Raw genomic sequence first — 27,945 nt, 5'->3', positions numbered from 1 at the left:
TGCGTTCCTGGAGTTCGTTTCATATGCGCTGTCGGTGCGTTTACATTCGCGCGCGAGTTCAGTTCTCTCGTATCTTCCGTTTCAAGACGTTCGTCGCGTCCCGTGGGGGGTATTCTCGGTTCTAGCAGGAAGAACCAATGAAAAAGACGTCGCTACCCCAACGCTGTTTACGTGTGTAGTGCAAGCATCCCATTCCATCCGCTAATGTTGTGACCTACTAGCCGCTGTACTGCTGTGAATAAAACAAAAGGCATCCCGTGTCCCGCAGTTCGTGTGTTCGTGAAATTGGGGCGTACAACCCACCCCTGAGAGAGCGAGTGAGGGAGGGTGAAAAAGCGGGGAAGAAAAATAATACAACGTATGCACGGCATACCTTCAAGAGTGCGTTCGCAAACAGTGGTGTGAGTGAAAACGTGCTCACCCCCTTTACAACCCCCCCCCCCGTGCCTTAATATTCCCTTGTATCCGGCCTGTTGGTGGGTGTTTTTTTTTTCGCGGCATCCAAGCAACCCCCATTGAAATTTGCTCGCGTGTTTAGTGTGTGCGTGTTTCGGTGTTTTGTTTTGTGTGCGCGTGTGTGTGTTTGTGTGATTTGGTTCCCCTTTGCCGGAGTCCCGAAAAGAAGAAGAAAAATAAAAGGGGAGCCAGCGTTCAGGTGCGTCACCCTTGAATACGGTTGTTTTGTTACGCGAGGTGCGGTTCCTTGGGCGTGCGTGTGTGTGTTGGTGACTAACCCCCAAAATTGTGTCGCCCGACGCGACCAGCAAAGGAAAGCATCCGAATTCAACACATGGAAAAGCTTCAGCCCTTACGGCCGTAGTACACTCGCACACTGCGGATGAGATCTTCTTCGCGTGGCGTGGCGGTATAGAATGGAGAGAAAAGGTGAAAGAAAGCTGGAGAAGCCGTAAAAAGAAAAAGTAAACATAAACCATCCGCGCATCCATCGCCCTCCTCCCCCTGGCTGGGCATGTGTGTGTATGTGTGTCGATCGTGAATCTTCTTTGGAAATAAAAGGTAATGTGCTTCTTTTTCTCTTCACATCATATGCCGTCGTGTAGTTGGGTGGTGGTGGGGTTCAGATAGGAAGCTGTTTTATGAACGGTTTATACTGCAAGTTGTGCAAACATAGCGGCGCAGCATGCGCGCGCGCCTATGCACTGCGCTGGCATAAGTGAGTTTTGTTTAGTGAAAACGAAGTAGCCCTTGAGAGGTAAAAGAACTGTACTATTTCAACGTGGCAGCACACCTGCTGTTGCACCACATGGCACACCATGGAAACGGTGTCTTTTTTCTACTTCTACTACTAGTTAATTCTTATACAATTTAGAGAGTTCTTCTCCCCGGTCTGCCAATTTCTGGTTCCAAGGACTTCTCCTTCTTTCACTGTAGAGAGAAGCTGGATAATCAGAGCCCTGCATACGAAGATACGAGTCCTCGGACAAGATTTGATACCCGGTCCTGCCGTGCGAAGACTGAGACCGCTACCAACTCGGCCACCGGGCTGCCCTAGACAAATGAGCCGTCAAATATGCTTACGTTGTACTACCTTTACGAGCCATTTGTGTCGTTTGTATGAAAACTTTAATTAAACAAAAAATAGCCCACAACGGAAAGGTGCTGCTGGTCGGCGTGAGAGTGAGAGGGAAACCAGCACAACCCTAAGAACAAGAAGAAGACAATCGAAAACAGGAACGCAGAACCGGAGTTCTGGAGTTCTGTGGGAGGCATGGCATGTCTTGTCATAATCCGCGCGTTTTAAAACGCTCGTGGCAACGAGAATTCTACCAGACCTACCAGAGGCAACAAATGGGAAGCGCATGGGGCAGCGAGGCGCGACGCACAAACGAGTTTGCTTTCCTGGCTTTCTTTGCTTTTGCTACCACACCTGGATTATGAAGGGCGTCCAGATTTGTCCGGAGTGACGTGTTTTGCCGCCGTAATCAAGGTTGGACGCGACGCAGCACATGGACACACACACACATTTATTTTGGCTTTCCCCGCGGTGGTTCTGCCCCGAGGGTTGGTTATTGGCGCGTAGGAGCTTATTATGCAAATTATGCTTTCGCCACCGACGAGCGGTAGTGGCAGGTGGTGGTGGGGGATCCGGAATGTGTAGAATGCTGTTTGGTGGTGGTGAGTATCGCCACGCCAACAGAAAGGAAACATAATATCGAATAGCAGCAGTAACAACAACAAAAACCGGTATCAAGCAAAACGCACCGACGGATAAGGTAGTGTAAGCTGTCAGTTTTGGGCTGTGGGCTTTGTTGCTTCTTTTCCCTTCCGGTAGTGTGTGAGAAGGTAGGGTGGCCAAAAATGTGGAGAAAATTAGGAAAGCAAGCACCGAACTAATGCCGCTGCGGCGATCGCTTGCTGGCGGTGTTTCTATGGCAACTGGGCGGATGCAGCGTAACAGCTGAATCAACGGTAGAGCCAAGAGCGGTCCGAAGAACAAGTAATTCTAATTAATGTGTGTATTAATGTGGCGGTTGTTTGAGCAGTTGGTTTCGAGCAATTAGAAACTGGTGAAGCTAACTGTCAACACTCAACGTTTGTCCGATACTCCAAGTCAAGTTTGGCTTCCGGTGCGATCTAGCTCCGTTCTTGTTCATTGAAACGGGTTTGTTAGAGCAGAAAAAGCTAGGATCAGTTTTAAATTCAGAAGATTGTGCTACAGCATTATTAATGTTCTATAGCCGTAGCCTACACTAATGAAATTGAACATTAGATTTCAATTCCTGTGAAGAAACGAATCTTTTTGTGATATCCGACAGAGCGTATAAGAGTACATGATCACAGTCTTGGCTTTCTGGCTAAAGAAATATACATTTTACTGGCTATGATAACAGGGGTTAAGTAAAAACAACATAGGAATTTACATACCACGCCCAAGAGAAGTCCTATCGTATAATGTATATCCAGTTACATATGTCTTTCTTCGTGAAACAATCATTGCTCAAAACACAGTCCTAAAAATTAAGGAAGAAGGGACAAGAATGTCCAATAGCAGTTCGTAAGAAGATCAAACCCAACCAGATTCTGCATCAATCCTTAAGTGACCTTTTAGCCATGGAAGAAAACGACTACCATGTCCGGACTCTAGAAATGAATTTCTTCAAATTAGATTCATAGCTCGATTCTATCTTACTGTTCAATATAGAAAGGGATCTCTAACAAAGGGACTTTGGAGATTTAACCTCTTCAAAATTATTGTACGCCCCAGAAGTCTAATTGAGACAGCCGAGTAGTATTGTGAGCAATGAGGAACCTGACAGGGCATCTTCAGGTCGACAGGGTGCGATACCGAGCAGGTCTAACAGGTTGACTTCAGGATTGTAGATTTGTTTTAACCGTCAATTATTGGTTCAGTCTCAGATGAGTGAAGCTTAGACTAAAGCTTAAGCAAATAAAGGATGATAATGATAAACATCTATCTCCACTAATATCCACAGCACTTAATTGAAGATATAAGGGCTTGATTGGATTATCTTCGGTATTTACTGGTATATTATCCAAGGAAAAAAGGCCAAACTATTCGCTACAGCTACCTTTCCTCTAGCCATTTTTAATCAAACTATTTCCCTTTTTTTTGTTTGTGCTCAACGTGCAACAGTTTTGTTGCGCCCGTGTGAAAACAACACAAACAACCGAACGAAACTTTTGATTTCTATCTACACTCTGACGTTGGCGCAAAGTGCGGGCCATTTCCCTGTGAAGCTAAGGTACGCTTGCCGGGGCTGGAACGTGGCAAACGTTTCACCTTCGCTCTACGTGCACCAACCGAGATGCAATTGTTCTTTTTTTGTTGTTGTTAGTTTCACTTCACCGTTCCATGATAATGAACTGTGTGAACAAAGTTTCCAAGCTCAAGCGAAAGGTTGGGGGGAGTTGCATTTCTATAAGAAATATGGCTTTGTAAACCATCCTCCCCGAGGGAAAACCGCTTATCTCGTGCCTGTGCTGTTAAGCAGCGCCAGCACTACGTATTTAAAATGTATTTCTCTATTAAACGAAACAACGCTTATTGCCTGTGTTGCAAAAGCCTGGATACAATATCAGTTTGTCGTTTGTGTGTGTGTGTCTGTGTTTTTACTTCTACACAACAGTTTGTGTAATGAATTCACCGCCACGCCGGTTGGCGAGACGACGGGGTCCATGATTCACCTTTTCCTTCGGCTGGTCACGGACACGAACTGCATACGATCAATTTCTATCGTGCAGGTTGTGGGGTTGGACGCGTAAAAAGTGAATGGAACAAGTCAGGTGGAAGTGCGTTTCCATCCATGGTCACATTCCATTCCGCAGCCGGCGAATCATCGTTACCGGTCAGGCATGTTTGGTTGGTTGGCGCGTGATGGTTTACAATGTTCAGTAGAAATTTGCGGATTAGGTATCTTTTTGGGGAAAAAATCAGACTCTAATCAGATCTAATATACAAGGGTGGGTTTGAGATGATTTATCCAACAGCACATGATAGGACAACCTTTTTAGTTGAATTTAGAATGCTATATCACGTTTGAGGTGATTTTCTCAGATGATATCGCAATAGTAACACATAATACTATACAGTTACTACGTCAGCTTCAGCTAAGGCACGTAACTAAGGTGTAGAAACGTCTTATTTGTGGATTTATCATCTATTAGGCACCAAGCTTATTAAAAGCGGCTTCACATAATACCTCAGGCTGGATTGGACTCCAAAATAAGAAGATTTCATAATGGAACTCCAATGGACTAGGCGTGCCATTTCGGGATTTCTTGATTTCAATTTTAAACTATAACTGGGAATTCTGTCCCAGGGCGCTCTCAAAGTTAACAGATTAAAGATAACTCTTTAAATTGATAATAAAATTTATGTGCTTAGTTTCACACAGCTGGAACTGTTAGCATTTTCTCAACACATTTTAACTAATTTTATTGGATATTTTTCTATCTTCATTTTTCTTCTTCGTCGGTTCTTGGCTGGTTGGTTGGTTGGTAGGTTCTCGATAGGTCCTGGTCTCCCGAAAGCTAACCGAAGCTATTTTTATGTCATGCGTCTCCATTGCGTATAAAGTTGCTATTCTTGTAAAAAATCCTCGGGAAAACACTTGCAATACTATAACAACATTAATTTGTTCAAGTTGTACATCCATTCATCAAAATAAGATCAAATTGAAACGGGGCCTGTCCCTATTGCTTACACTCTGCCAGGCTTTGTGGTGAGGGTGCAAACATTCCATCACAATAATTTTCGAACACCAAGCATCACCACTGTTCGTCCAAAGCATGGCGGCAGATGAAAATTAAATTACAATGCATAATGAAATATTTCAACACACACACCCACCATTATTAAATCGTTAATTTGCATGTATGTAACACCAGATGCTTTGCTACGGATTGTTTTCATCGTTGGATGTCTACAGTTGGTGCAGATGTAGACCACGATTGTACGATTGTTCAATATTGCATTACGATGCATTCAATCAACAAACCCCGTACTCGGGGTGCGTACATTCAGTTCGCAGATCAGAGTCCGCAAAACTCCTATACACAAATCCATGATGGGAGGGGGTCTCTGTTTAACAACACCCAAGCACCGAGATGGGTTTATTAGATGCAACGATCGTCTGAGCTTGTGCGTGTGTATGTTCCCTTCTATCGGAAACCCTCATCATCCAGGTCAGTGCAAAGAAGCCCTCGAATCTGTCCATTCGTCTTTTGCGTAGTCTACGCATCGCCGCGATATAAGATATGCGCCACAGGCAGATGCTTGATAGCGTATCGATGAATACTGATGACCTTCTCGGGTGTTTTGTTGCGCCGTGTCGTGTGCATCGATGCAGCAACTATAGCGCTGCATACACTGGAGAGAGCCAACCAGGAGGATTGGTTATGATATTTTATATGATAGCCCTAGAAATGGGCCTCCGCGCTCAGCTTCACTGCGCGACGAATTCTAGACGGTGCCTTTAAGTAGGTCTTTTGCCGGTCTGACCGACCCAGTCCGGTTGTGCTAAACGCACACTCCCCAACCAGCCCATTGGAGCTCATGCGAAGCGTTTATTCGGCACGCACGAAGGCCAACACGCAAGCACAGTTTTCCTTTCGCACAGCCCGGCGCGCAAACTGTTGGAACGGCGATGCAACGGAAGTGAAAACGGTGCTATCGGCCAACGATCGGCCAATCGGGGTGATCTCATGGATGGAAGGGAAGCCGGACAGTAATTATTGAATCACGTTGCAAATCTGAAACACACCCTCAGCATTATATTAGTGAGTGTCCGGTGTTGGTGTTTTCTTGCGGTTCGGGCTTGTTAGCAGTTGTTCCCAGGTTTTGTGTTTTTTGGGTGGGAATTATTGTTGCCGACAGATTTTGATTTGAATGGGGGGTTTTACGTTGCAATTTGTTCGATTTAATGGCTTTTTTTAATGTTTCTACCAATGTGACTAACCGCTAGTTGCTTCATAGTATTTCCCCAATCTTCTCTAGCGAACTTTATGGACGATTTTTGCTTGCTCAGTGTCAAGTAAAGGAAACATATCTAAAAGTAATGTTTAAGCTTCACTAAACCTTAGAGAGATTATAGTGATTTTGTTTTTTTAATACACCACTTAGTAGCAAATAATATTTAGATTTTTATACCCATTACCTTACTAAACAAACGTCTTCATTTTATAATTCAAATCGCTTTCGGTTAAACCACGTCGTCTTGATCAACAGTTCTCAACCCCTCTCAAGTGGATCCAAGGGTTTTTTTCTGGCAGGGAAAGTCCATTGTGATTCATATAACAATTTCAATCAACTTGGAAGTTTTACTCTTACTTGGGAATTATTATGAAACACGTATGCATGATTTAATATTCAGCAAGAAGTGCATTATCGGAACACTACACTAACAGAATATTTAAGTCAATGAAGGCTCTCCCTCTCTCCCTCAGAACTTAACTAAGCAAACGCCTTACGAATCAAGGGAAAGGTTAGCTTACTTCTTAGCGACGGCTCCACAAGTGTATGCTAATGATGCGAGTACTAAGTGGAAAAACCTTCTAATCTGTCTAATTTTCTCACATTTTAACGTGTGACTTTGATGAGAAGTTGTAATGAACCACAAGCGTTTTCTTGTAAAACGGCCAGCGTGTTTTAACGTCCATGCTCAGATATCTTTTGGGAACTATCATATCTCATAGATAGTCTAAAATGTAGAGTGGCTCAATAGAAACTGTATATAAATTGATCGTTAAAATAGAGACTGATTTTAACGATGTTTTATTCGATAAAGCCATGTCTTTAAAGTGCAGACAAAGTATACGAGCGTTATCAAATTCCAGCCAAAGAAGGAGCAATGTTTTATTCGACAATGGGCACTTTGTCGTTCGAAGAGACTCCCGAATTTGGGAGAATTTTCTAGGGTCTTCTTTTTCCAACCGTTCTGTAGCCAAGACAGAATAGCAACAGATGTTCAAGGACCATAAAGAGCTCTTTGTAGTTATATTTTGCCATCCAGAGTTAAACTATTCTTTGATGCATGCGTCATTGTACTTCCTGTAGAAATATCGAGGTAAACGCTGCTTCCCAATGCTAGAATGTTTCGGATCGGATTATGATTGCGCACTTATTTTGCTCTTGCTCTACCAAATTTACATGCTGCTTCGCAAAAGCAAATCCAGCATTATTGTACCGAATGCATGCGATCACTTTGCTTCCCATCTCGAGCATTTAACGTTACCCACCAAAAATAAAATTCACCAAACCATTTGTCCCTGTTTTGGCGCAGATCGATCCTAACGGAACTCATTTCCAACGCCAGCCAGCTGGGAGCAACCGGAGAAGCCGAAAAAAAAAACAGTTACCAGGAGCCAGTAAGTGTAGCAATTGCACGCGTGATTTACCTTTTCGACTTCCTTTCCTTGTTCCACCGATAGGTGAGTAATGACCACGGTGGTACACCTATCCGATGGTGCAGCAAATGCTATCCGGTGTGGATATTAAAAATCCACTGCCCACTGCCCGACTTGTCATCACGTGTTAGTAGGGTGTGTGCTTGGGTGAAGCAGAAGGTGGAGTAGATTGGAAATTGGACCACAAACCATCATCTGCTGGAAAGCTCACATTCTTACCGAGAGCTTCGAGAAGTGTTTATTTTCGGCATTGGCTCTCTTTTTCTCACCCCCATCCAGCCCCACTTCTTGTGGAGTAGCATTGTCCGAAAATTCATGACGCTTTCTGCTTCATTAGCTTTTCCGCCCCGTTTTTACGGCTCAGTTCCTGAGATTGGGATTTTAGTGCGAAAGCTCTTTCGCAGTGGAAATTCGACTATGCTGCCTCTATGGTGCCTAATTCTCCCACAAATCTCCCTAATTGGCGTTGGAAGGATGGGTTACTGTTGGTAGGTAAACGTCGTCGTATGCCGTTTCGTATTCCGTTCCGGAATCCAGCGTTCTGGTTGGTAGAAGTTGTGAAATGGATTATGAAATCAATCGAACGGGAAAAACTTCAAACAAAGTCCCGGCGACTCTCCATCGGATTCCGTTGGCCACTGAATTCCTGTCGTGCTTTACTGTCTGTGTCATCGTATCGCTTTATAGCGATTCACGGTTGAGCGATTGAGGGTGGTTTTGGTTGGCAGGGGTGGCCGGAAGATAGTTCTAATAAATTCTATTACGGAACGAAATCGATGGCGTTCTGGTGTGGTGCGTGTGGCGGTTTATTCTGTTGGGTTGAAGCAATAGTTCTCAAGCAGACGGGTTGATGTGGCAAAAAATAATATGAAAAATTAGAATTGGTTTCACTTTAATGTAAATTAGGTTTAATTTAATTCAGTTAAGAGTATAGTTTGTATTTTTTTTTATTCATAAAGAACGGCCTGGCCGTATTGTTATAGTTTGTATTTTAAAAATGGTAAATAATAAAAAACTGGATTTGAGAGTCGCCCAAATGAGACGGACAAGTGGTATAGTGGTAGCTAACATTTGCTACAGTTGCTCTTCGGTTTTCCGTACTCAAAACTGACTGCCAAGTTATAAACCCTGGCCCCGGCCTGTTTGTTACGTCATACATCCTCGACAAATCCATGAACAATATCCAGAACTATGGTTTTAATTTGATATTTATAGGAGTGTGGAGCTCCAGTCTATATTTTGTGATGCTTTTATAGGATTAAAAAGCAATAAAGGGACAAGAAAAGCTTTATTCACTTCAATAATCAAATTGTCGCCTATGAAATTGTTATAGTTTTGATTAAAAATATTCATTTTATTTTTTTAAAAAATATGCAGGAATACTTTTATTTCTTTAACCCAGAACGAATACAGAAGGCAGAAAACGCATCCCAACTTTTTAAAACACCTAATCGTTCTGTTCGGGTTGCCGCTCGGGCGATAGCTACGGGCGCCTTATATCGGTCAGAGAAGCATCACTAACTAGATCGAATTGCATAATGCAACAGATTGCTGACGTCGAATCTGGGGTCCGGCGGCTTATTGTGTTCGGAAAGGTCGTCCTCGTAAATGGGGTGCAGAGTTTCCGGGCCAGAGTTTAGAATGCTAGCCGGACCGTGATTGATAAATTGATTTAACCGTCTGAACTTTTTTTATTTCATTTTGATGATTTCGGTTTCGGGACATCAACCCTCAAGTGTAAGGGGAGTAAATCTATTGGAGGACCGGCGACATGCAAATAAATTTATTACAAACTAGTTTTGAATAAAAAAAATGCTGTATTAGTTTGAAGTATTATAAAAATATTATTATAAAAACAAATCTCCTGCACACACAATTTTTACAAAATCTAGTTCATTCTACGTTGAAGAATGTATGACCAACCTGAGTCTATGACCTATATTCGCGCCAACCCTTGCTTCCCCGGCAAAAGAAGCAATCAGTACAATCCGCATTGTTCGCTTTTTACTTCGCTAAAAGTACGCCAATTAGTCTCGCACGAGTCTCACCACGACCACCAGTCCAGTGTACTAAAAAAAAATTACTCCACGCCATACGATATTCAAATGAGATGACCATTCCACCACACCATTCTCATCAACCCTGTCCCCCCATACCACAACTTCACCTACTGTGTGCCCCGTTTCTTACAATTGCGTCGTTGGTAAAATTCCCCCTTACTTCGACGAAATCGTCTTCGTCCATCATGCACTGTGCTACTGCTGCACCACACACGCAACTGCATCAGATATTGTGTTTATGCAGTTGCACATACCGACAGCGATGACTTGTGGCTTAGAACGCTTGCCTGTCGAATACAATCGACACAGGTGGTGGTACGTCAGCGGGCAGTGTCGTAACGTCGTAAATATTATTGCACCAGCCAGTGAGTGCGGAATGGCTTTGTGTTACAATATTACACACACATTTTTAACCCTTAAATTGGGAGACAGATTTTTACTCCACTGTAGAACCGACAAAGGAGGTACGCGTGTTCCAGTTTCTAGTGGACGCGTAACAGGTAGAACGGCACGCTCACTAATTTATTCATTTTATTTTGTGGAGAAAAACTAGAGTCACACGGAGAATTTGTGGCCACTACACTGCGCTTACGCAATAAGTTTTTCATTTCCATCAATTAGCATGCAATTATATTAATTCGCATCAGAATGCGTGGAAAAAGGGTTGAAAGCGCTTAGAACATATGGCTTTGAGTATTTAGGGTGAGGAATTTGTAGGGCTTTCCTGATGAGCTAGTGATACATGTACTGGCATGGCTGGAGTCAGTTGCACGTTTTCGATTCTTGTTCTTACTTTCTTGTCACAACCGCTTCACCGTCTTGGCCTACCGCAACAATCCTTAATCCCGCTTACGGTCCATGGCCATCGTCTGGCAATCGATTGTCTGGCAGACGCATCAACGCCATCACTCCATCTCAGTTTGGGACTACCATGCCTCTTCTGTGGACGGCCTGACTGAAAGGACTTTACGTGTTGGGCCGTGCGGTGACAATACTCATGACATGACCAGCCCACCGGAGCACGCTGGTGAGATCATCATACAGCTCGTAGAGTTCGTCATGGTAGCGGCTCCTCCATTGTCCGGTGGAATATGTGTGGAATACGAGGCCAAAAATCTCTATATTGGATTTTTGCGACTTACATGCCCTCAACAAAAATTCTAGAGCTGCCTAAAAAGACTATAATTGGTCTTGAAAATAGTTTAGCAAATGTACCAGATTTCAGTTGTACATAAAAATGTTCCACTTTACCTTGCACAGAACCTAGAGTTGGAACCGAAACTTTGCTAACTCAACTGTAAACCCCTGTAAGAATTGTATGTAGAACAAGGAACGGTGGAATCTGATGCTGCTTTAACGTTCTACCGATTTTGAAGCCAGCAAGTGCCGAAGTGCTATTCTGTTACAGCTGACACTTGTCATTCAATTCTACCCCTATTTTTTTTACACATATTTTGGTTTTAAATTCCAGTCGAAATTTACCTGTTTGTCCTCCCCGAAATTCTTCTGTAATGTTTTTACTTCGATGCTGTTTCTGCGCCATCTCCATCAGCATGTAAACAATAAAAAAGCGCTTTTGCAATCTTAAGGGCGTAATTGTACACCCCCTTGCACAACCGACACAGCAAAGATCAACTGGTGTTAAGCTGGTGTCGGGCTAAACGGGCAAGAAACGTTGGCAGAAGAAACGAAAAACATCCGGTACCGTTTAATTTTCATTCAAAAATAAGTTCTCGTATAATGTGTCGTGCAGTCCTCCTCCCCGAGTAGTTGTGCTATCGGATAACGCCAAGGGCAAACCCTAACCTACATATCGTGAACCGCCGTCTCCTGGGACGGATGGTATATTAATTTCATTAGTTGAAGATTCACCTTCTGTGGGAGAATGACGGAGTGCTACTGTGACTGTGACTGTGGCCACATTGCCCGAGTGACAATGTGGGCGTTTGAATGTCGACACTTCGTACAACGGGTCGCCTCTCTCCATCCACAAAGCTTACGGTACGAGTCTTGTAAGTAGTTGGATGACGAGAATGGATGACCAGAAAGGGTGTACACTTTTAAACGTAACCATTGCCATCATCATCATCATAATTACATAGACGTGTGGTCATCGTTAGCTTTGAAAGTTGATGGCGTTGTGAGGTTGGGGAAGAAGGTTAGGTGATGAGTTCATGAAGAGAGCAGTACAACCTAAACAGCAGCCCATTTGGACGTTTATTTATTGTCCAGCCATTGGGTGTATATCGCCGCGCGTCTTCTTATACACGTACGCTAGGTGAAGCTAAAAAAACACAGATGTTAGGTGAAGTAAATGAAAGTAAACAGATGTTGGAGATGAGAATAAGATGTCATTCCATGTGTCGGCGGGGCACAGTGAATACGTTCTAGCGGTCACTATTCACACTAGATGAAACTTACATCATCGTAACAAGAGGATTGTTGGGTTAAGTAGCCTAGGTTCTGTCGAGTAATGATATGTTTGAGATCGAACTTAAAAATATCTTAGACACTGTCGTACTGTATGAGGTTGCCCGATAATAATGGACAAGTGGTCGTGGTATCAACTTTTTACTTGTCAAGTCTGTATATCCAATCCCTACCAAGGCTGAATGCCGATTTGACTAGAACAAGGCTAGAACTAGCTTGGCGGTTAGCTCTCTTTATGTGCATGACTAATAGTCTCTTGATCATTTGAGCGAATAATATCTAGTTGGCTCAATAGCTCATTTTAAGCCCAATGGTCTAGTAGTATGGGCGGGCCCGGTGGTAGATGCGACAGCGGCGCCGGTCTTCACACGGCAGGACCGTGGTTTAAATCTCATCTAGTCTATCAATAAGTCTTGTAAACTAGAAATGGCAGGAGTGACCTTAACAGGTCGTTAGGCCAAGAAAGAAGAAGAAGGTATAATAGAAAACCCTAGAGTAGCTGCTACAGTTAAATGCTCTAAGAGTTGTGCACACAATTCCTAGTGGGATAGTCGGATGAAACGAGAATGATACCGAACAAGCTAGTCCGTAAATCTCTTTGGGCTGTGTAAGCCCAAACTGTGTTGGAGTAATAGCAATCATGCATTAGCCAGAACCGCCGGGATAAAATGTATTGTTTGACGACGACACTCGACCGTAACTGAAATTGAGGATTTTAGCTGCAATTTTCCGTGCGGAAGGAGCTACTCTATATCTTTATTTTTGATATTAAAATTTCATTTATTTTCCTTAATGTTTAAATGTTATTTTAAAGGATTTAATACACTTATTATGATCTAGTATATCTAATAGCTCAATATTTTATGTTAACTAAGGTTTATATAGCCCATATCCATGCAATCAACCCACAAAATGTTTAATAATAATATAATGTTAAATTATTTGATTATTTAGTGTAACTTTTACACTCTCATAATTTGATACACTGTGTTTCGTAATCATTTTACGTGTATCAAATCAGCAAATACATAAGTTTAGCAATAAATATTAACAATTGTGACGCAATATCTACCACGTGTCGGTATGTCACCTGCAATAAGCGATTCGATCCGCGATCGTATGTTTTACCATAAATGATAAATGATTATTATACTTGATGCTTTCCCAGAAGTAGGTGTGCTTAGGTATAAATGTATAAACTTAACTGTCAACCTTGCTGTGTGAAACAAACGCTCGTCCGATGTAAGCGCTTCCATCACAAGACTCATTTACTCATCAATCTTGGTGCTTAATAGGATGAGCTCGGCCCTAGGGAGGGGGATTGCATTTAATGGTGCAGTGTAACGCTTCAACACAATGTGCCATTGAAACGAACAATAAAAAAAACAAGACTAATTGCAATCAACTCGCCTGCCGGACATGCAAAAGAGGTTTAACTGCGCCATTGCCGCACGCGGATTGCACCGGGCCCTATTTGTGTAAATCAACCACAGCCTGCACTCGATGCAATCTCTTTCGAATTGGAATTTTAATTACTTTCCCAAACCTATCAATCCACACCACTCCGGCAAGTTAGGGCAAAATACGGGATAGGTGCCGGTAATACCGAACGTGTCATACCGAACAGGGGGGGGGGGGGGGGGGGGGAAACGTTCCACTACCACTTTCAGCACATTTGTCAGTGAGAGTCAAGCTTTCTGACCTTCTTTCTCCCTTGGTATCCGCCGAGCGCGGCCATCCTCCTTCTAAAAGGCATCCACAAAAACCGATGGCAAGCGGCTAGGGCACGCGCCTTTAATCGTTTAACTCATCAACAATTCTCTGGCCGTGTCTGTCGTCGGTGTTGTCGCCTCCGGGAACGAGGGAATATGGGTAAAGAACTTGTCCTCACCGTTCCGTTAATTGATTTGTTTCGTTTCTCTGTTTTTACTTTCGCAGCATTGGCCCCCGGGATCGGCTTTATCTCGTCGCTGACCAAACCCTGCTCGAGCTGATCGACTTACCGAACTGCTGAAACCGGTCAACGGGCAACCTCTCTCTCTCTCTAATTGACGACGGACCTGACTCGAACCAGTAATTAACCAGGATCGTCTGGGAAGTCACAGCGCAGACAAATCACAGACGCGAAAGAAAGTCATCCATCGTGTTAGCCAGTGTCCATTCTTGCGATCCTTGGTGAAGTGTGTCGGGCAGGAGGCAAGTGGACGACGGGGACCAGAGCTGGGCTAGGGGATCAATTCGCAGCGCGCGAGATGCGACAGCATTCGCGTGAACAGCTAGCGGCCCGTTACCACCACCAGCAACACCATCAGCAGCGTCATGGCGGGAATTAAACCGAACATCTACGCCGTGATAGTGACCTCGGTGGGTTTCCTCTGTCTGGTCATCAGTGCGACAGCGGTCGGGGTGCCGGTATGGGCGTACTACGAGGGACGTGGCATAGGTAAGGGGGCGATGAGCTTACTGAACGGCGGAAGTAGTATTCGGATACGGATGTGATATTGATTCTTAATCCCGTTTTTTGTTTTTTGCAGAGGACCGTGGCTATTTTGGTCCTTGGCAAAAGTGTCAGGTGCTCAGCTATCGGGAACGGTGCGGTGATGTTGGACGCTTCAAACCGGACGGTAAGCATCATGCTGGAAGCCATGTCCATTACTCAATTTCGCAATTCAAATCGAACAGCGACTAGCGCAAACGCATTCGTCTACGCTTGTAGAATCAAATGAGGATGATTTCGGCAGAGGATCATGAGAAGAATTTATTGTAACATTCGTTTAAAAATAGGTGCAAGTTGTTACTCCTTTGCTATTGATTTTATTTTACAAAGAGCAATCATACGAAAGCTAAGAAGAATTCAGTGTAGGTGTCAGATCAGATGGTCTTTGCTGTTGCTTTTGTTGTAACGTACGTTAGGTAAGCGCTAGAAGCATGCTTCTATTCTTTTTGATTTAAGTTGATAAGGATGAGAATGTGTGCAAAGAACAAGATCTCGGTTACAACTTGTTTCCGATGCACTGAATCTGTCCGTGGAGGAGGTTCTACACGTTCTGTAGCGTGAGAAACAATTTCTTAGCCAAGTTTTCATTTCTTTGTAGAAGTGTTCTATGGTGTCTAAAAAAAACAACACCTACCAGGGTACTTGTTAACCCATCCCCTAAACAAACCCTTTCACCGAGCCCGGATGCGTAAACGCCGTTATTAAACGATGCGCCCATTTGGGCTGATCGCGCGGTACCATGTGGCCCGCATCACGCACCAAGACTTCGACCAGCCCGAACGCCAGCTTAAAGTAGGCCGCAATTTCACCGTCAAACTCTAGCGTGCCTCTCGGTACGGTGCGATAGTAGTTGGCACCGTTAAACTGCAACTTCTGCAGGTAGTTCACCATCATCGGGTAGGCACAGATAATGTCCAGCTGACCGTTGTAGAACATGATCCGATAGTTCTGCAGCAGTTCCTCAATCCAAGGTGCGATACTCCTGAACACGTCGTCCTGCAGATATCGTTCGACTCGATTATCCACAATCGGATTGGTGAACGGTTGATCGCCGACGTGCAGAGCGCGTCTCGTTTCGTCTAGCATTAAGAAAGCTACCATGTTGATTTCCTCCATTGGATCTTCAGCTGTGCTTAAGTAGTTGAAGTACGTCGCGAACCCGGTTATGTTGCTGAAGAAAGAGTTTCCCCCGTTTGCATCACCATCGAGCAGATCGTCCATTACTTTGAACGCGCAGCTATAGTCTTTCTTGGCAATGCAGTCTGCCGTAGTACTTTCGTCCCGCTCAAACCGTTCCAGTGCGTTGCTATCGATCAACCCGAGCTGGTAGAGATAGGCACCGTAGTTGAGTTGATTCACCGGATCACTGTACCCGTTGCCGATCGCCATACCGGCCAGATTGATTCGTAGCGGCGAAGTCGCGTTGGCGTTCTTCTGGTGTATCGTATACCCAAGCGCAGGCACATACTTGCCAGCGTACGATTCGCCGGTAATGTAGAACGGAAGCGTTTGCAGCTGGGGAAAGAGCTGCAGGAACTGGGACACTGCCAAATACAGCTGCTCGCCTATCTGCACCTGATCGCGCGCATAGCCGGCATCGCTGTCGGTGAAACTGAATCCCGTCCCTACCGGATTGTCAATGTACAGCAGATGATGGTTTTCGTACCACGAATGTTCACGTGCTTCTACCACCAGTTCACGGGTCACCCGGAACGGACCATTCTCCACGAACAGTCCGAACATGGACGATGCTCCGGGGCCACCCTGCAGCCAGAGTACGAGTGGCGCCGTAGTACGGTTCACTTTTGCCGGAAAGTACCAAAAGTATAGGTTAGAGTTGTAGCGCTTGTCGACGGTAAAAAAGCCCGAGTACGATTTGAACCCCTTTAAACGGCTGGTCTGATTGACTCGTGCCGCCGCTTGACCTTCTACTATTTTTCCCTGTTCGATGTACGGTGTTAGCAGCAACGGATCTCCATCATTTCCTTTCGTCGATGGCGATGAAACGGAATCACGGGGCCAGAATTTGGTGTACGGGTTAATAAACAAACCGCTGGTCAGTGGGAGCACCAGGCCCAGCAGGAGCACCACCAGTTGGCCTATCGGTTGCATGGTGAAGTTCGGAAGATGGCTGCAAAATTCGATTCACTTGCTTCAAGAAGCTACAAACACAAACTGATTGAGATAATGCTAGCGGAGAGCAAAATTGGCCGCCGGTGATGGACGGTGCTCTTATCAGACAAAGAGAGTTCGGTTGTGATGATCTTTAAGGGTGGTTTTGTGTGTGTAGTTGTGTTGGATCTGTTAACGTGATGCATCGCGGGAGGCTCTCCGATCTGAACTTTGGCTGGTATAATAAATAAGAACCGTTGAAGGGATCGCTGGAGATGATCGTGCAGGGTTTACCAGGTTTTTAATATTGAATAATGCGAGGAACATTGAATGTAGAAGTAGTATGTAAGCGTATTTGGACGATTGATCGAGATTTCGAGACTCAATAATCTGTAAATGTAAATCTTAATTTACTTATCGCATTGCAGCCGTGGTGTTTGTGAGCGGTCTGTTGGCGGTCGGTGGATGTGCACTGTTCGGCATCTTCTGCATCCTGAGCATCATCCAGATAGCGATGATATCGTCCCGCGACCGGGTCTGCATGAGCTACAAAGCGCTTGTGATGCTGAAACTAGTCGCCACCGTCATGGCCGCCGGTCTGTCCATAGCGGCCGCCATACTGTTCGCACTGCAGACCGATGACAGTGCCCGTGGCTACCAGATCACCCGGGGGATCTCCTTCTATCTGCAAATGCTTGTGACGGCCCTATCGCTCGCACTGCTCGCTTTGGCCGCGTACGATCGTATCCTCACGAAGCGACCGGACGGTGACCCAACGATGCTGTCAAATGCCACGTCCAATGGGCGGGGAGGAGCTGGAGGTGGCGGAGGTCGCACTGGATCTACCTACAATAATCCCGGCTTCCGAGAGACGTCTCACAATCCTAACGGTAGGGCGTGCCCATTTTTAATCCACAAATCAATCTCTCCCTCTCTCTCGCTCTTTATCCTAATGCGCCTTTTACCTGCTTTTTCCCTTTAGGTATCGCGGTAACCGATTCATCCGGGCGGCCATACTCATCCGGCATGAATGGTAGCATGCAGTCGGTCAACACCACCGTCACAACCGTCTCGAACGGTTCGACGATCGGGTCGGGCTCGGTGACGAGAACACCGTTACGATCGAGCCTTAAGAAACCGCGCCCACCGAACTCGACCACGGACGGGTTGGGCATCCGCAATCCCGGCTACTCTGGTGGCAATCAGTCGCCGCGAATGCAGCGGAACGGTAGCGTTAAGAAGGTGCGCATTCAAACGCACAGCACAGATGTTTAGGGGAAATAGTAGGTAGGATTAGACAGTGCAAACGCTGCAGATCGCTGTCGGTACTAAACACGTAGGGCAAAAGATTGATGTCAGTCGCCAGCATTCCGTCCAAAATGAAATCACACACACGGCGTCCACAAAACAAAACGTACTGATTGTAAATATAGTATTTATGTGACGATCTGCGTATGCCACAGAGGGGTGTACTATAGAAAAAAGAAACGTCTGTCCTTCTGGACCACGTCCCTTGTGGCCGGAACAATCCATACTAGGAGATAATCAATCGAATTATAGCAGCACGCGAAGACATTCCAATTCGCACGCATAACCGAATCGGTTTTTGAAGCATTAGTGAGAGAGCTTAGTGTTAGGAGTAGCGTGTTGTTAGTGTAACGTCGACAGTCAAAAGCGCAACAAAAGTGCACTTCTGTGTGTGTATTTGCGTGGGTGAGAGTTTGTATGGATGGTTGCTTTATACACTAAGCATATTTTATGCTCCGACATTAGCAGGACCAAGCAAAACATGTTGCCTTACTATTGATCATCCTACTATGCGCCACTTTTGGCTATAACCGTGTGTTTGAGTGCTTAGAACAAAACTATTTTACCAACGCACATCTACTCTTTTGGTCCGTTTTGCCACCTTTTAGTATCAATTTAATGGCACGGGGCAGTCCGGTGGTAGAGGCGACAAATGGCGCCGGTCTTCGTACAGCAGGACCGGTGTTCAAATCCCATCCGGACCGTTTCCCCCCGAAGGGTGAGGACTTGACTATCCAACTACGTTGAACTAAGAGTTAGAGGTCGTTGGGTCAAAATGGGAATGTCTGTCGGCTATCTATTTCGAATTGCAATAACAATAGGGCACAAAGGACACAGGCACACTCTTCCAATCTCTCACGCGCACGTAGCCATTTTGTCTTTTAATCATCGGCGCTGTAGTGGTTTTTAAACCTTCTCATAGACATATCTCGATAAGCGTCGTGCAGGATTTGAACAATGATTGTGGTCTTCCAAGGTTGTTAGTAGCATGTAGCAGCAGCAGCAGCAGTAGTAGTATTAGCAGTAGCAAAAAGTAGTAGATATCGTTAACAAAATATCGCATTCCGCATTGAAATGTATTCCGTCCGTTCCCGAGGGACTCGAGTTCTCGTTAAGCTAGAGCATAGTTTAGTGTATCGCGCACACTGTTGTTACTATTCAGCAGCATTCCGAAACAGTTTTATTCACTCTCCTAACAAATCTCCGTCCACTGTGTTAAATGTTAGTTTGGGGCGTGGTGCGTACCGTGTGGGGGGAGAGGGGTCCGGTGGCGAGACTGTGCTTCGCGCTGGACCCTCCTACCACCGCTCCACCCGTGTTTTATTACTTATAATGAGAGCAATACGTACACTTAAGCTGACCACTAAGAGTATAGCAGTAATTACTAAAAGATGTAGCAAAATTGAACACTCACCATCTCTTCTCAGAATTTTCCTCTATTCGTGGTTTTCTTGTTATTTTTCTTTTCAAGCCACAAATCAAGCAGCGCTTGAATTATCTCTGTGTGCGTGTGTGTGAAGAAAAAGCACAGCTTTTTTATCTACGTTTATAAAGAAAAAAGATGAAAGGTACATTTCCTAGTTTAGTTTAGTATTACGCTACTAGCGCAGGAAAGAAAACGGCAACCAGCGGATCGGCGGTTAGGGGACCACGTTCTAATAACACAACCCTGGAAAGGACAGTTGCCGGGTACTGTGATTCATTAAAAATGAATTTCATTATCTCTTTTTTTTTACTTTTACTTTTATTCGATTGTATTACGCATTTTTTGTTGTGTAAAGTGTAGAAAATGCGAAGTCCGTAAAAAAATGAAGCAAATTGTTCACACTGCTCTTGTAGTAAAGGCCGAGGGAAAACCCCCAAAGTTACAAAAAAAACACGACGTCGTCTGCAATTTGTTTTTATTGTTGGTGGAAAAATTGAAAGAAAAGTGCAATTTACGCGGGGTATCTGGTAGCGGGGTCGAACCCGAACCTATCGAATCGGAGCCATCCGTAAGCGACCCGGAATCGTTCGGATCGTATTCCTAGTTCCGACGAGTTTTGGGTGGACCGTTAGGTGTTGCAATGCATATGCGAGTTCGACCCGAACTCGTTGCACCCACGGGTCGATCCGCGACAAAAGTCGTATGACCCATCACTAGTTTGTAGTGCTTTTTCCTTAAGCCCAGAAGGCAGCTGACACGACCCTTCCAGAACAACTAGGTAACGATACGAAACCGGAAAAAGAGCGTTGGATTGGCTGTTTCTAAAAGTGTGTGGCCGGAGCAGCGGATTTTTGTTGGAATTCATCAACGCTGGATTGGTTGGAGTTTTTAATTGACCATCGATCAGCAGATCCTCCTCCATCGACTCTAGCAATGCAGATTGTCAGGAAAGCAGGATCATTAAAATTTAATTGAGTTCCTGCTTACCCTAGAAGTAATACAGGAGTTCTGCTACCTTGGGAGTTGAACTTGAGCTTCGGTAGTAATTCGTGAGCAAATCTGCGTAAGTTGAAGTATTCTTAACTGAAGTATGGGCTGAAATACAATCGAAATTTAATTTACCCTGAAGACCCTTTTTACCATGGCAGAAACCTTCATAGGGATCTCTGTAGTCTAAGTACATGGAGTCACGGCATCTCAATCTTCGGGGCTCCGGTGACAAAGCGACATCTCCAAGAAAATTGGTGAGAAAAGTATGATACGGTTATCCGGGATAAGGCTTTAAGCATAACATTTCTTTCAGGATATCTGAGATTAAGGATGTTGTACAACAGTACTGATATTGTTCAGTATTCTGTCCCACATTAAGCGTGGGACTTCGCTGTCTCTTGAGCCCTTGGTGTGAAACCTATTACTCCATCAGACACACGGTTTTTCATCGCTAGGACACAGAGTTGTTGTTAGTGTTCTACGTTAAGGATAGAGTCTTACTCGTTCACTATGAGATCTTCTTATGGTTTCTAGGAACTATATTTTACTTTCCTAGTGAGAGCAGAATCCTTGAACATTCTTCATACTTTTGGAAAAAAAATTGGTTGCTTCAGTAAATAATTATTCAAAACCTGTAAACTGTACCGTTTGCCAACACGATTTTCTGCATGCCTGTGTGATCCTATTATGTTCCTACTGAATTGTGTTCGACGCTTATGCTGCGTAGCAAACGTTGGTGCGATCGAGCAATTGTTTCTTAAAAATATGTTTACACTGTGCCATAATAAAGTAGAAGGCGTAATACACCTCGCGAAACTACTGAAAATCGGAACAAACGCGTTCCCTGTAGCCTGGCGCTGCCTGTATCCAAAACACTGGATCTGGTGTTCGATTACTGCGCGATTTGCAACACATTATCCTTTCCAGCCAGCGGCTTTTCTGCTTCCGATGATCATCCTCCCGTTGATGGGTTATATGGTCGACATATTCCTACGTAACAAGAAAGATCATGCACAGATTTTCAATCCATAACAGCTTGTACAGCAAGGCACAGTGCAACTCACCTGAAAGGTCTGGACTCCATCATCCGACGACATGTTTGAGCGCGTAGAATTCTCTACCGGTGGTGGCGATAGTTCCACGTCCGGTGGTTGTGTTTGCTGCTTTACAGCAACTTTCGAGCTTTTCCCTCCTCTGGGAAAAAAGTTCAACAAGCAGCATGAACTAAATTTACCCATTTCAATGGATCTGAACGGGTTTTTATAAACTTTTTCACCTTCGAATGCGCAACGATGCTGCACTTTTCCAAGTACGTACACCGATTGGTGCAATTAGTACAATTATGAATTTTGACAGCTTCGTTTTTAGTACAGATCAGTGGACGAGTTTTAGTACACGGCGAATCGGATTATCCATTCTATTCTCCATTGTTGATCGGCGTGTCTGCTTCGTGTAGCTTTTTATTGTTAAATTAAGCGAAAATGGCATTGGAAGGACTCGCGTACAGCGAATGGCACACTTTTGCTTTTTCATGTTTGAACAAATGAAAACAATTATTTACTGTTTTTTTAACCTCAAAAATGTGTGATCATAAGCCCGGATCGGAATGATTCCTTCCGAATATGATGTCAACATTCCCACAGTGCAATTGCAGTGTGATCCGATTTTCCTTCGCAGGAAAATATAATTTATTGTACGCCTTATAATCCTGCCAGCCACAACGTACTACTGCGAAAATTGCAATAGAGTACATTTGTAGCTAACCTAAATGTCCTTACTTATTTAAGATAAACTTGAGGAGAAGAAAAAAACAACCCTTCCGCCTGTTCACCATTTCTACACTGCTGTTTCCAAAATCGTTGATGCCGCGCTCGAAGCAGAAGTTTTCCAGGACACAGTTTTCAGACAACTGGATTTCACCGCATCCTTTGCAGCGTCGTGCATGATGGTCGGCAGCGAAATAGTCATTTCATCGGAACGAGTGTTCGCGTCAGATGATGCGAGTGCCGATAGCGAAGAACCACGGCGTAATTCTGGCGAGGCAACCGGATCGCATCGCCGGATGCCTTTCGATGTTGTTCCGTGGTGTTCAGCAGCGAACGGCACAGAATGAAGCTCGATCAAAAATGTCGGATGACCGGTGTCGCAGGGCATGGTGGAACCAGTTGCACGCCCCTCGCTGACCAGCAGCATGTTGGCACGCTCTTCCAGTGCCAGAAGATACTTCAGTCGCCGGCGTTGCTGTATCGTCTGATGCTTGTTATACAGTCCATGTTCTGGAAGTGACGGGAACATACATGAAAACCATAACTTCGAACACACAAAAAAAGTACCACAAAGGCAAAACATTACCTTTCAGCAAGCGTTTCAACGCCATTTGTTCCAACACTTCGCTTTCGTTCTTTTCCGATCGGAAATTACCAAACACACGTCTCGGGAGACTACAAAACCGAAAAAAAACGGTCAGGATTAACAAATCTAGCCTCGATGGCACCACGGGAATGCAAAAGTAATACCTGTCGTGATGCGCCGGTTCTTGGGCCCAGTTTGTGTGCTGAGTAAAAGCAAATTCGGTCGATGCTGCCCTTTCGGGCTGTACGCAACTATTCCATCCGAATTTGTTACACTTATTGCGCTGTTTATCCCACCAATTTTGCCATGCACTGAACATCTTGACGATCTTTCTTGCGCTGCGTCCCTGCGTCCGGTCACTTTGAGTAGAATCAGCTAAATGAAGACACACAGGAACAATGCGTCCGGGTAGCTCTTTGACTTCTATTAAACTGTCTATTCTTTGAATTACGAACCCGTTCGATCTTGTTCTGTGTGGTGTCAAAATATCCTATCCTACAAATTTCCTACTCCAACCAACGCGTGTACATTCAGTAGCCTACATTTAGGCGCAAACCGAAAAATACTCTTTGTGGAAAAATAAAAAATACCCATTTGCGCCTGTTGCTATGCAATTCAGTAAGCATCACTGTCAATGTGAGCTGAGAAAAATGATTACCGTGGAAATAATTATTTATTTAGAAAGAAACATCCACAAAACGATCACGTACGTTGGCAAAGGTATGATTTGCTTCACTTTAGTCGATACTTCTATGCATAACAGCACCCGTAGAGAATATACTGGCAGATTGCAATTAAAATAATGCTGTCCGCATGGCAAAGTTGGTTGGCCAAGCAGCGACAAAGGTGCAACAGTAGGATGCCATGGAGCATTTCCGTTGCACAACCGAAGAAGGCAGCATCGGCTGAGTTTTCGTTTGTTGAGCAAACATGCGCTGTACCCGGAAAACGTCACCAGAGGTAAGAGATTCCTATTTACCCTTACTGCGATGTACAAATTCAAAACACATCCTTCCCTGTTTGATAGCTTGCCTAGACGTCTGCTGGGAAGTTTGAAACCGGAAAGAAACGCAAGCGAAGATTCCGAGCGAATGTTTTTGAAACAATTGCTCAAAGGTAAGCTATCGCAACCGGATCGTAATTTGTTGTTTTATCGGAATCATAGCCACAAGCATGCTATTGCCCATTTTCAGAACATGGTCTCTACAATAAGCATCAAACTATACACCAACGTCGACGGCTGAGACAATTGTTGGAACAGGAACAACGTACCAGCAACGATGGTTCGGACGTGCAAGCTAACACCGACCGTCCGATCCAGAGTCCTTCTGTGCCATCCGCTGCTGAGCACGATCCAGAACCACTTCGACGAGGTTCCTCACTATCGGCACTAGCGACTGCAACTGATGGTACCAATTGCTTCCAAAAAGGAACCCTGTCGCTGCCCACGTTTACCCAGGAAGCGGAGGGCTCGCTGAAGCCCAAAAGTCCTAGAGATATCCTTGAGACGCGCGAGACAAGACCGGTTAGCGCGATTGCCTGATTGATACTCCACCTTGGCAGAGTCAATCCTGAACAAAGCTGATTCCATCGGGCATTAAGAGTTGGTTAAAATTCCTAGTTTCTTTTGCGAGGCTTTCACCACAGTCTCAAATTCCATCGCTCCTTGCTCTATGGGCAATATTCACGATAAACTATCATTAAACGGCTCGGGCCTACGAAGAAAATGGCGCCTGATACTAATTATCTCCCCTGTCCGAAACATAAACAAGACTCATTGGGCAGCTGTCCCATATGAACCCGCCTGATTGCAAACCGAGCCATGATCTCTATTATTTGTGGCTGTTGCAGTTGCAGTTGTGCATTTACCGCTGCCGGTGCGGTTACGACATCGAACTCGGTGCCGGTTCAAACCCGCTCCTTCTCCTCCTCACCAACGCGGTTCTTTTGTGAGGCGGTGTGTGTGTGCGCGGGTGGAGAGCATCGCTCAACATGACCATATTTCTCGCTGACCCATCGTGCCCTTGTCCCACAGACGGGGTGGATCGGCCGTGAGCAACCTTCGCGCCACGAAAGGGAATGATGCGTGTAGCAGGTTTCGCGTTGCAATTCCGCACGCCTACTTTGTCGAGATGCATGAGAACGTCGTAACGAACGGGGAATCGCGCAGGGTGGGTAGATAAAGACGTAAACGGCACGAGAAGGGTAAAAGGCCTGCGTGAGTTAGAGGTTAGATTGTGACGGAATTAATGATAATGGGCGGGTGTGCGCGAAACGGCTAGCGCACACACCCCAGAGCTTCCAGTTCATCAGCAAGCTTCGTACGGTAATGATCGCCGCTGCTCTAGGTCTGCTGCTCCAACGTTGCTCGAAGCAAACAAATCGATCTAGTCATCCGTCGTAATTGAGACTGTGTGTGTCATGGCTTCCTACCTGGAGGATCTCGTCGATTCGTTCATCAGCAGCTCGGCGCTCGTTACCTACTGGAACTACATCTTCCCGGTGCTGGTGGGTCTCTATCTGGCCATTTCACTGTACGACAAGCATCGGTACGGGCGGAACAAGAAGCTACGCATTACGGAACCTGCGGCCACCGAAAAGAGTGGCAACAAGCTCGATGGGCTAGAGTATGTTGGAGGTGAGTGTGCGGTCTCTGTGTCGAGGGAGAGCGTTGAAGCGCGTTTAAATAAGAACGGTTACCATCTTTCTCTACCAGACCTGGAACATGCTGACTACGATCCGATGCCGGCACTGGAAGAAAAACCCCACATCCCGTACACCGGTGCGAAGGTAACGCTCGCGACGGATCCACTAGAGGCAGCCAATCGGTTTTATGCCATCGCCAACGATCGACGCAGTGTGCGCAAGTTTAGTGCTCGACCCGTCGATGCGGCCATCGTAGAACGCTGCATCCAGGTGGCCGGTACAGCTCCGAGCGGTGCACACACGGAACCGTGGACGTTCTGTCTCGTGTCCGACCCGTCGATCAAGGCAAGCATTCGGGAGATTGTCGAAGCGGAAGAGTTTGTAAACTACACGCAACGTATGGCGAAACAGTGGGTCACCGATCTGCGACCAATTCGTACGAACCACATCAAGGAGTATCTTACGGATGCGCCCCATCTTGTGCTAGTGTTCAAGCAGACGTACGGCTACAAAGCTAGTTCGACCGGAACGGACAAAAAACAGCATTACTACAACGAAATTTCCACCTCGATCGCTACCGGGATGCTGCTGTGCGCGTTACAGTGTGCCGGATTAAGCTCGCTCGTGACCACACCGTTAAACTGCGGGCCAGCGCTTCGCACACTGCTCGAGCGGCCACCGAACGAGAAGCTGCTGGTATTACTGCCCGTTGGCTATCCAGCGGACGATTGTACCGTACCGGATCTGCAGCGAAAGCCGCTGGAAGATATCATGGTGCGGTTTTGAACGTAAACTTCCAGGCAGTGGTCTTTATTGGGAAGAAGCAATATCGATCTACTCTTCCGTTGTTGCACACACGTTGCGCAGAGAAAGCCGTCCGCCATAAGCCGAAAAGGCGATAAAGAAGTAGCATAAATTTACGATAAGAGGGGAGCTGTATTAGGTTGGCTTAGAGACATACTGCTACCAGACACATGGATGTTTGTTTTATTGAGTGAAACGCAGTTGTCTTAAAACTGCCAACGCTTTTTATCAGTGTTGAGATAAAGGTTTTATTTTATACTTATAGAAACAAAAAACGATAAAATTGCATCTGCAAGGAATTAAAGGTGTCGTTAACGCGTACGTTTGTAACGAGTTAGTAGAGAATGCACAGAACAAAAAAAAGTTTTCACACATACGAGTGCGCGCGCGACCGTGACAGGACTCGAACCTGCAATCTTCGGATCCGAAGTCCGACGCCTTCTCCATTAGGCCACACGGCCTGTCGGCTGCCCGGGTGCTTATTTACAAACACAACCTGTTTAACCCTTTCTCGCTCGGCGCGAGCCTATCTTCAGGCGCGTTTTCCTTGGGGCGCGCGAATTACGGCACTTTTGCTGTAACACTTGAACTGCGCCTAACGTTACACTCTTTTTGTACACCTGTACATTCTATGCTAAAAAGGTACCTGCCACAACCCTATACCGAGCAATCGTTGCTCCTTCAGGTTACAAAGTAGGTTAATTTTTCCATTCTCGAATCGTGAGAGAGACATCCAGCGTCCGAAGATTTTCCCGGAATGTTTTGCTCTACTTCCGCGATCTGCTTCTACTGCTTCCCTCGCCCTTCGATTGTTCCTTGAACCGTTTTTTACTGCTTTCCCCTTCTTCTTCCTCGTTGTCCCCATCCTCATCATCCTGCAGCAGTTCGTTCAGATTGATTCCGACCAGCTTGTCGGCCTTTGCCTGTGCTTGCGTGAGAAACAGTTCCTTCAGGAATTTCAGCTCCTTCTTCTGGTTGTCAATTTTTTCCTCCAGCACTTGGTTCTTTAGCCGCAGATCGTTTACACGCTGTTGTGTTTCTTCCGTCTTCATTTTAGATTTTACCCGGCTGCGCTTAACGGCCTGGTGGTCATTAATGGGAGAAGATGTGTTAGCGGAGCTTCGTAACAGCACCGAAAAAGGATGATGAAACCGTAGTGGCCTGTTACCTGATTATTTCGGTCACGCTTGCGGCGATACTCATCGTCCTCCTCGTCGGTTGTAGACTTTCGCTTTGGTGGCATTTTGTGCTTGATTTGGCGGTAGTGGAGACGTTTTCAGTATTGATTTGCGCCAAATGCACCAAAACAATTAATGTGGTGCAAATAAAACAACACACAGAATTGCACTGCTTGCACCGTTGCGCGATTACGCTGACAGAATGTGTATTGGTAAACAAACAAGGGATGACGTTTGCACAATGCAGGTGCCTAG

At 45.3% G+C, this 27,945-nt stretch overlaps 6 protein-coding genes and 1 non-coding gene across 7 annotated transcripts; 3 read left to right on the top strand and 4 right to left on the bottom strand.

Annotated features, from left to right (window-relative positions):
• The first annotated feature begins 25 nt into the window (after positions 1 to 25).
• On the top strand, positions 26 to 20,173 carry LOC118510558. The gene is made up of 5 exons (XM_036052541.1): positions 26 to 1,017; positions 14,316 to 14,820; positions 14,912 to 15,001; positions 17,415 to 17,876; positions 17,969 to 20,173. The coding sequence occupies exons 2-5, from the start codon at positions 14,697 to 14,699 to the stop codon at positions 18,259 to 18,261; spliced, it is 969 nt and encodes a 322-aa protein (XP_035908434.1). The 5' UTR covers positions 26 to 1,017; positions 14,316 to 14,696; the 3' UTR covers positions 18,262 to 20,173.
• LOC118510555 (vitellogenic carboxypeptidase-like) lies at positions 15,110 to 17,109 on the bottom strand. Its single transcript, XM_036052537.1, has one exon. The coding sequence runs from the start codon at positions 16,984 to 16,986 to the stop codon at positions 15,532 to 15,534; it is 1,455 nt and encodes a 484-aa protein (XP_035908430.1). The 5' UTR covers positions 16,987 to 17,109; the 3' UTR covers positions 15,110 to 15,531.
• A 1,970-nt stretch (positions 20,174 to 22,143) lies between the features above and the next one.
• LOC118509833 lies at positions 22,144 to 23,475 on the bottom strand. The gene is made up of 3 exons (XM_036051024.1): positions 23,227 to 23,475; positions 23,063 to 23,151; positions 22,144 to 22,986 (listed from the first exon to the last, which is right to left on the bottom strand). Exons 1-3 carry the CDS (start codon positions 23,379 to 23,381, stop codon positions 22,547 to 22,549), a joined length of 684 nt encoding a protein of 227 aa, XP_035906917.1. The 5' UTR covers positions 23,382 to 23,475; the 3' UTR covers positions 22,144 to 22,546.
• Positions 23,476 to 23,737: 262 nt separating this feature from the next.
• On the top strand, positions 23,738 to 24,879 carry LOC118509239. Its single transcript, XM_036049547.1, has 3 exons — positions 23,738 to 24,022; positions 24,090 to 24,178; positions 24,256 to 24,879. Exons 1-3 carry the CDS (start codon positions 23,865 to 23,867, stop codon positions 24,603 to 24,605), a joined length of 597 nt encoding a protein of 198 aa, XP_035905440.1. The 5' UTR covers positions 23,738 to 23,864; the 3' UTR covers positions 24,606 to 24,879.
• A 458-nt stretch (positions 24,880 to 25,337) lies between these two features.
• LOC118514471 (iodotyrosine deiodinase 1) lies at positions 25,338 to 26,816 on the top strand. The gene is made up of 2 exons (XM_036061397.1): positions 25,338 to 25,700; positions 25,779 to 26,816. Exons 1-2 carry the CDS (start codon positions 25,484 to 25,486, stop codon positions 26,492 to 26,494), a joined length of 933 nt encoding a protein of 310 aa, XP_035917290.1. The 5' UTR covers positions 25,338 to 25,483; the 3' UTR covers positions 26,495 to 26,816.
• Positions 26,741 to 27,902, bottom strand: LOC118514473 (CCAAT/enhancer-binding protein gamma). The gene is made up of 2 exons (XM_036061398.1): positions 27,681 to 27,902; positions 26,741 to 27,594 (listed from the first exon to the last, which is right to left on the bottom strand). The coding sequence occupies exons 1-2, from the start codon at positions 27,753 to 27,755 to the stop codon at positions 27,280 to 27,282; spliced, it is 390 nt and encodes a 129-aa protein (XP_035917291.1). The 5' UTR covers positions 27,756 to 27,902; the 3' UTR covers positions 26,741 to 27,279.
• Positions 26,901 to 26,973, bottom strand: Trnar-ucg. The gene has a single exon. It is a non-coding gene; the product is annotated as a tRNA-Arg (tRNA).
• Positions 27,903 to 27,945: the final 43 nt, after the last annotated feature.

Source organism: Anopheles stephensi, chromosome 3, assembly GCF_013141755.1.
Source record: "Anopheles stephensi strain Indian chromosome 3, UCI_ANSTEP_V1.0, whole genome shotgun sequence".
NCBI lineage: Eukaryota > Metazoa > Arthropoda > Insecta > Diptera > Culicidae > Anopheles > Anopheles stephensi.
Note: the sequence above shows the minus strand (reverse complement) of the source record. Positions and strands in the feature narration are given on the sequence as shown.

Bases quoted from the DNA above. Each gene is read 5' to 3' on its own strand.
- LOC118510555 (XM_036052537.1), bottom strand. From the start codon at position 16,986: ATGCAACCGATAGGCCAACTGGTGGTGCTCCTGCTGGGCCTGGTGCTC.
- LOC118509833 (XM_036051024.1), bottom strand. From the start codon at position 23,381: ATGTTCAGTGCATGGCAAAATTGGTGGGATAAACAGCGCAATAAGTGT. The intron at 23,152-23,226 runs GTATTACTTTTG...TCGGTTTTGTAG, and splicing joins GAACCGGCGCATCACGACAG to TCTCCCGAGACGTGTGTTTG. The intron at 22,987-23,062 runs GTAATGTTTTGC...CGTCACTTCCAG, and splicing joins GTTGAAACGCTTGCTGAAAG to AACATGGACTGTATAACAAG.
- LOC118510558 (XM_036052541.1), top strand. From the start codon at position 14,697: ATGGCGGGAATTAAACCGAACATCTACGCCGTGATAGTGACCTCGGTG. The intron at 14,821-14,911 runs GTAAGGGGGCGA...TGTTTTTTGCAG, and splicing joins CTACGAGGGACGTGGCATAG to AGGACCGTGGCTATTTTGGT. The intron at 17,877-17,968 runs GTAGGGCGTGCC...TTTTCCCTTTAG, and splicing joins GACGTCTCACAATCCTAACG to GTATCGCGGTAACCGATTCA.
- LOC118514471 (XM_036061397.1), top strand. From the start codon at position 25,484: ATGGCTTCCTACCTGGAGGATCTCGTCGATTCGTTCATCAGCAGCTCG. The intron at 25,701-25,778 runs GTGAGTGTGCGG...TTTCTCTACCAG, and splicing joins TGGGCTAGAGTATGTTGGAG to ACCTGGAACATGCTGACTAC.
- LOC118509239 (XM_036049547.1), top strand. From the start codon at position 23,865: ATGCTGTCCGCATGGCAAAGTTGGTTGGCCAAGCAGCGACAAAGGTGC. The intron at 24,023-24,089 runs GTAAGAGATTCC...CCTGTTTGATAG, and splicing joins CCCGGAAAACGTCACCAGAG to CTTGCCTAGACGTCTGCTGG. The intron at 24,179-24,255 runs GTAAGCTATCGC...GCCCATTTTCAG, and splicing joins TTTGAAACAATTGCTCAAAG to AACATGGTCTCTACAATAAG.
- LOC118514473 (XM_036061398.1), bottom strand. From the start codon at position 27,755: ATGCCACCAAAGCGAAAGTCTACAACCGACGAGGAGGACGATGAGTAT. The intron at 27,595-27,680 runs GTAACAGGCCAC...AATGACCACCAG, and splicing joins AGCGTGACCGAAATAATCAG to GCCGTTAAGCGCAGCCGGGT.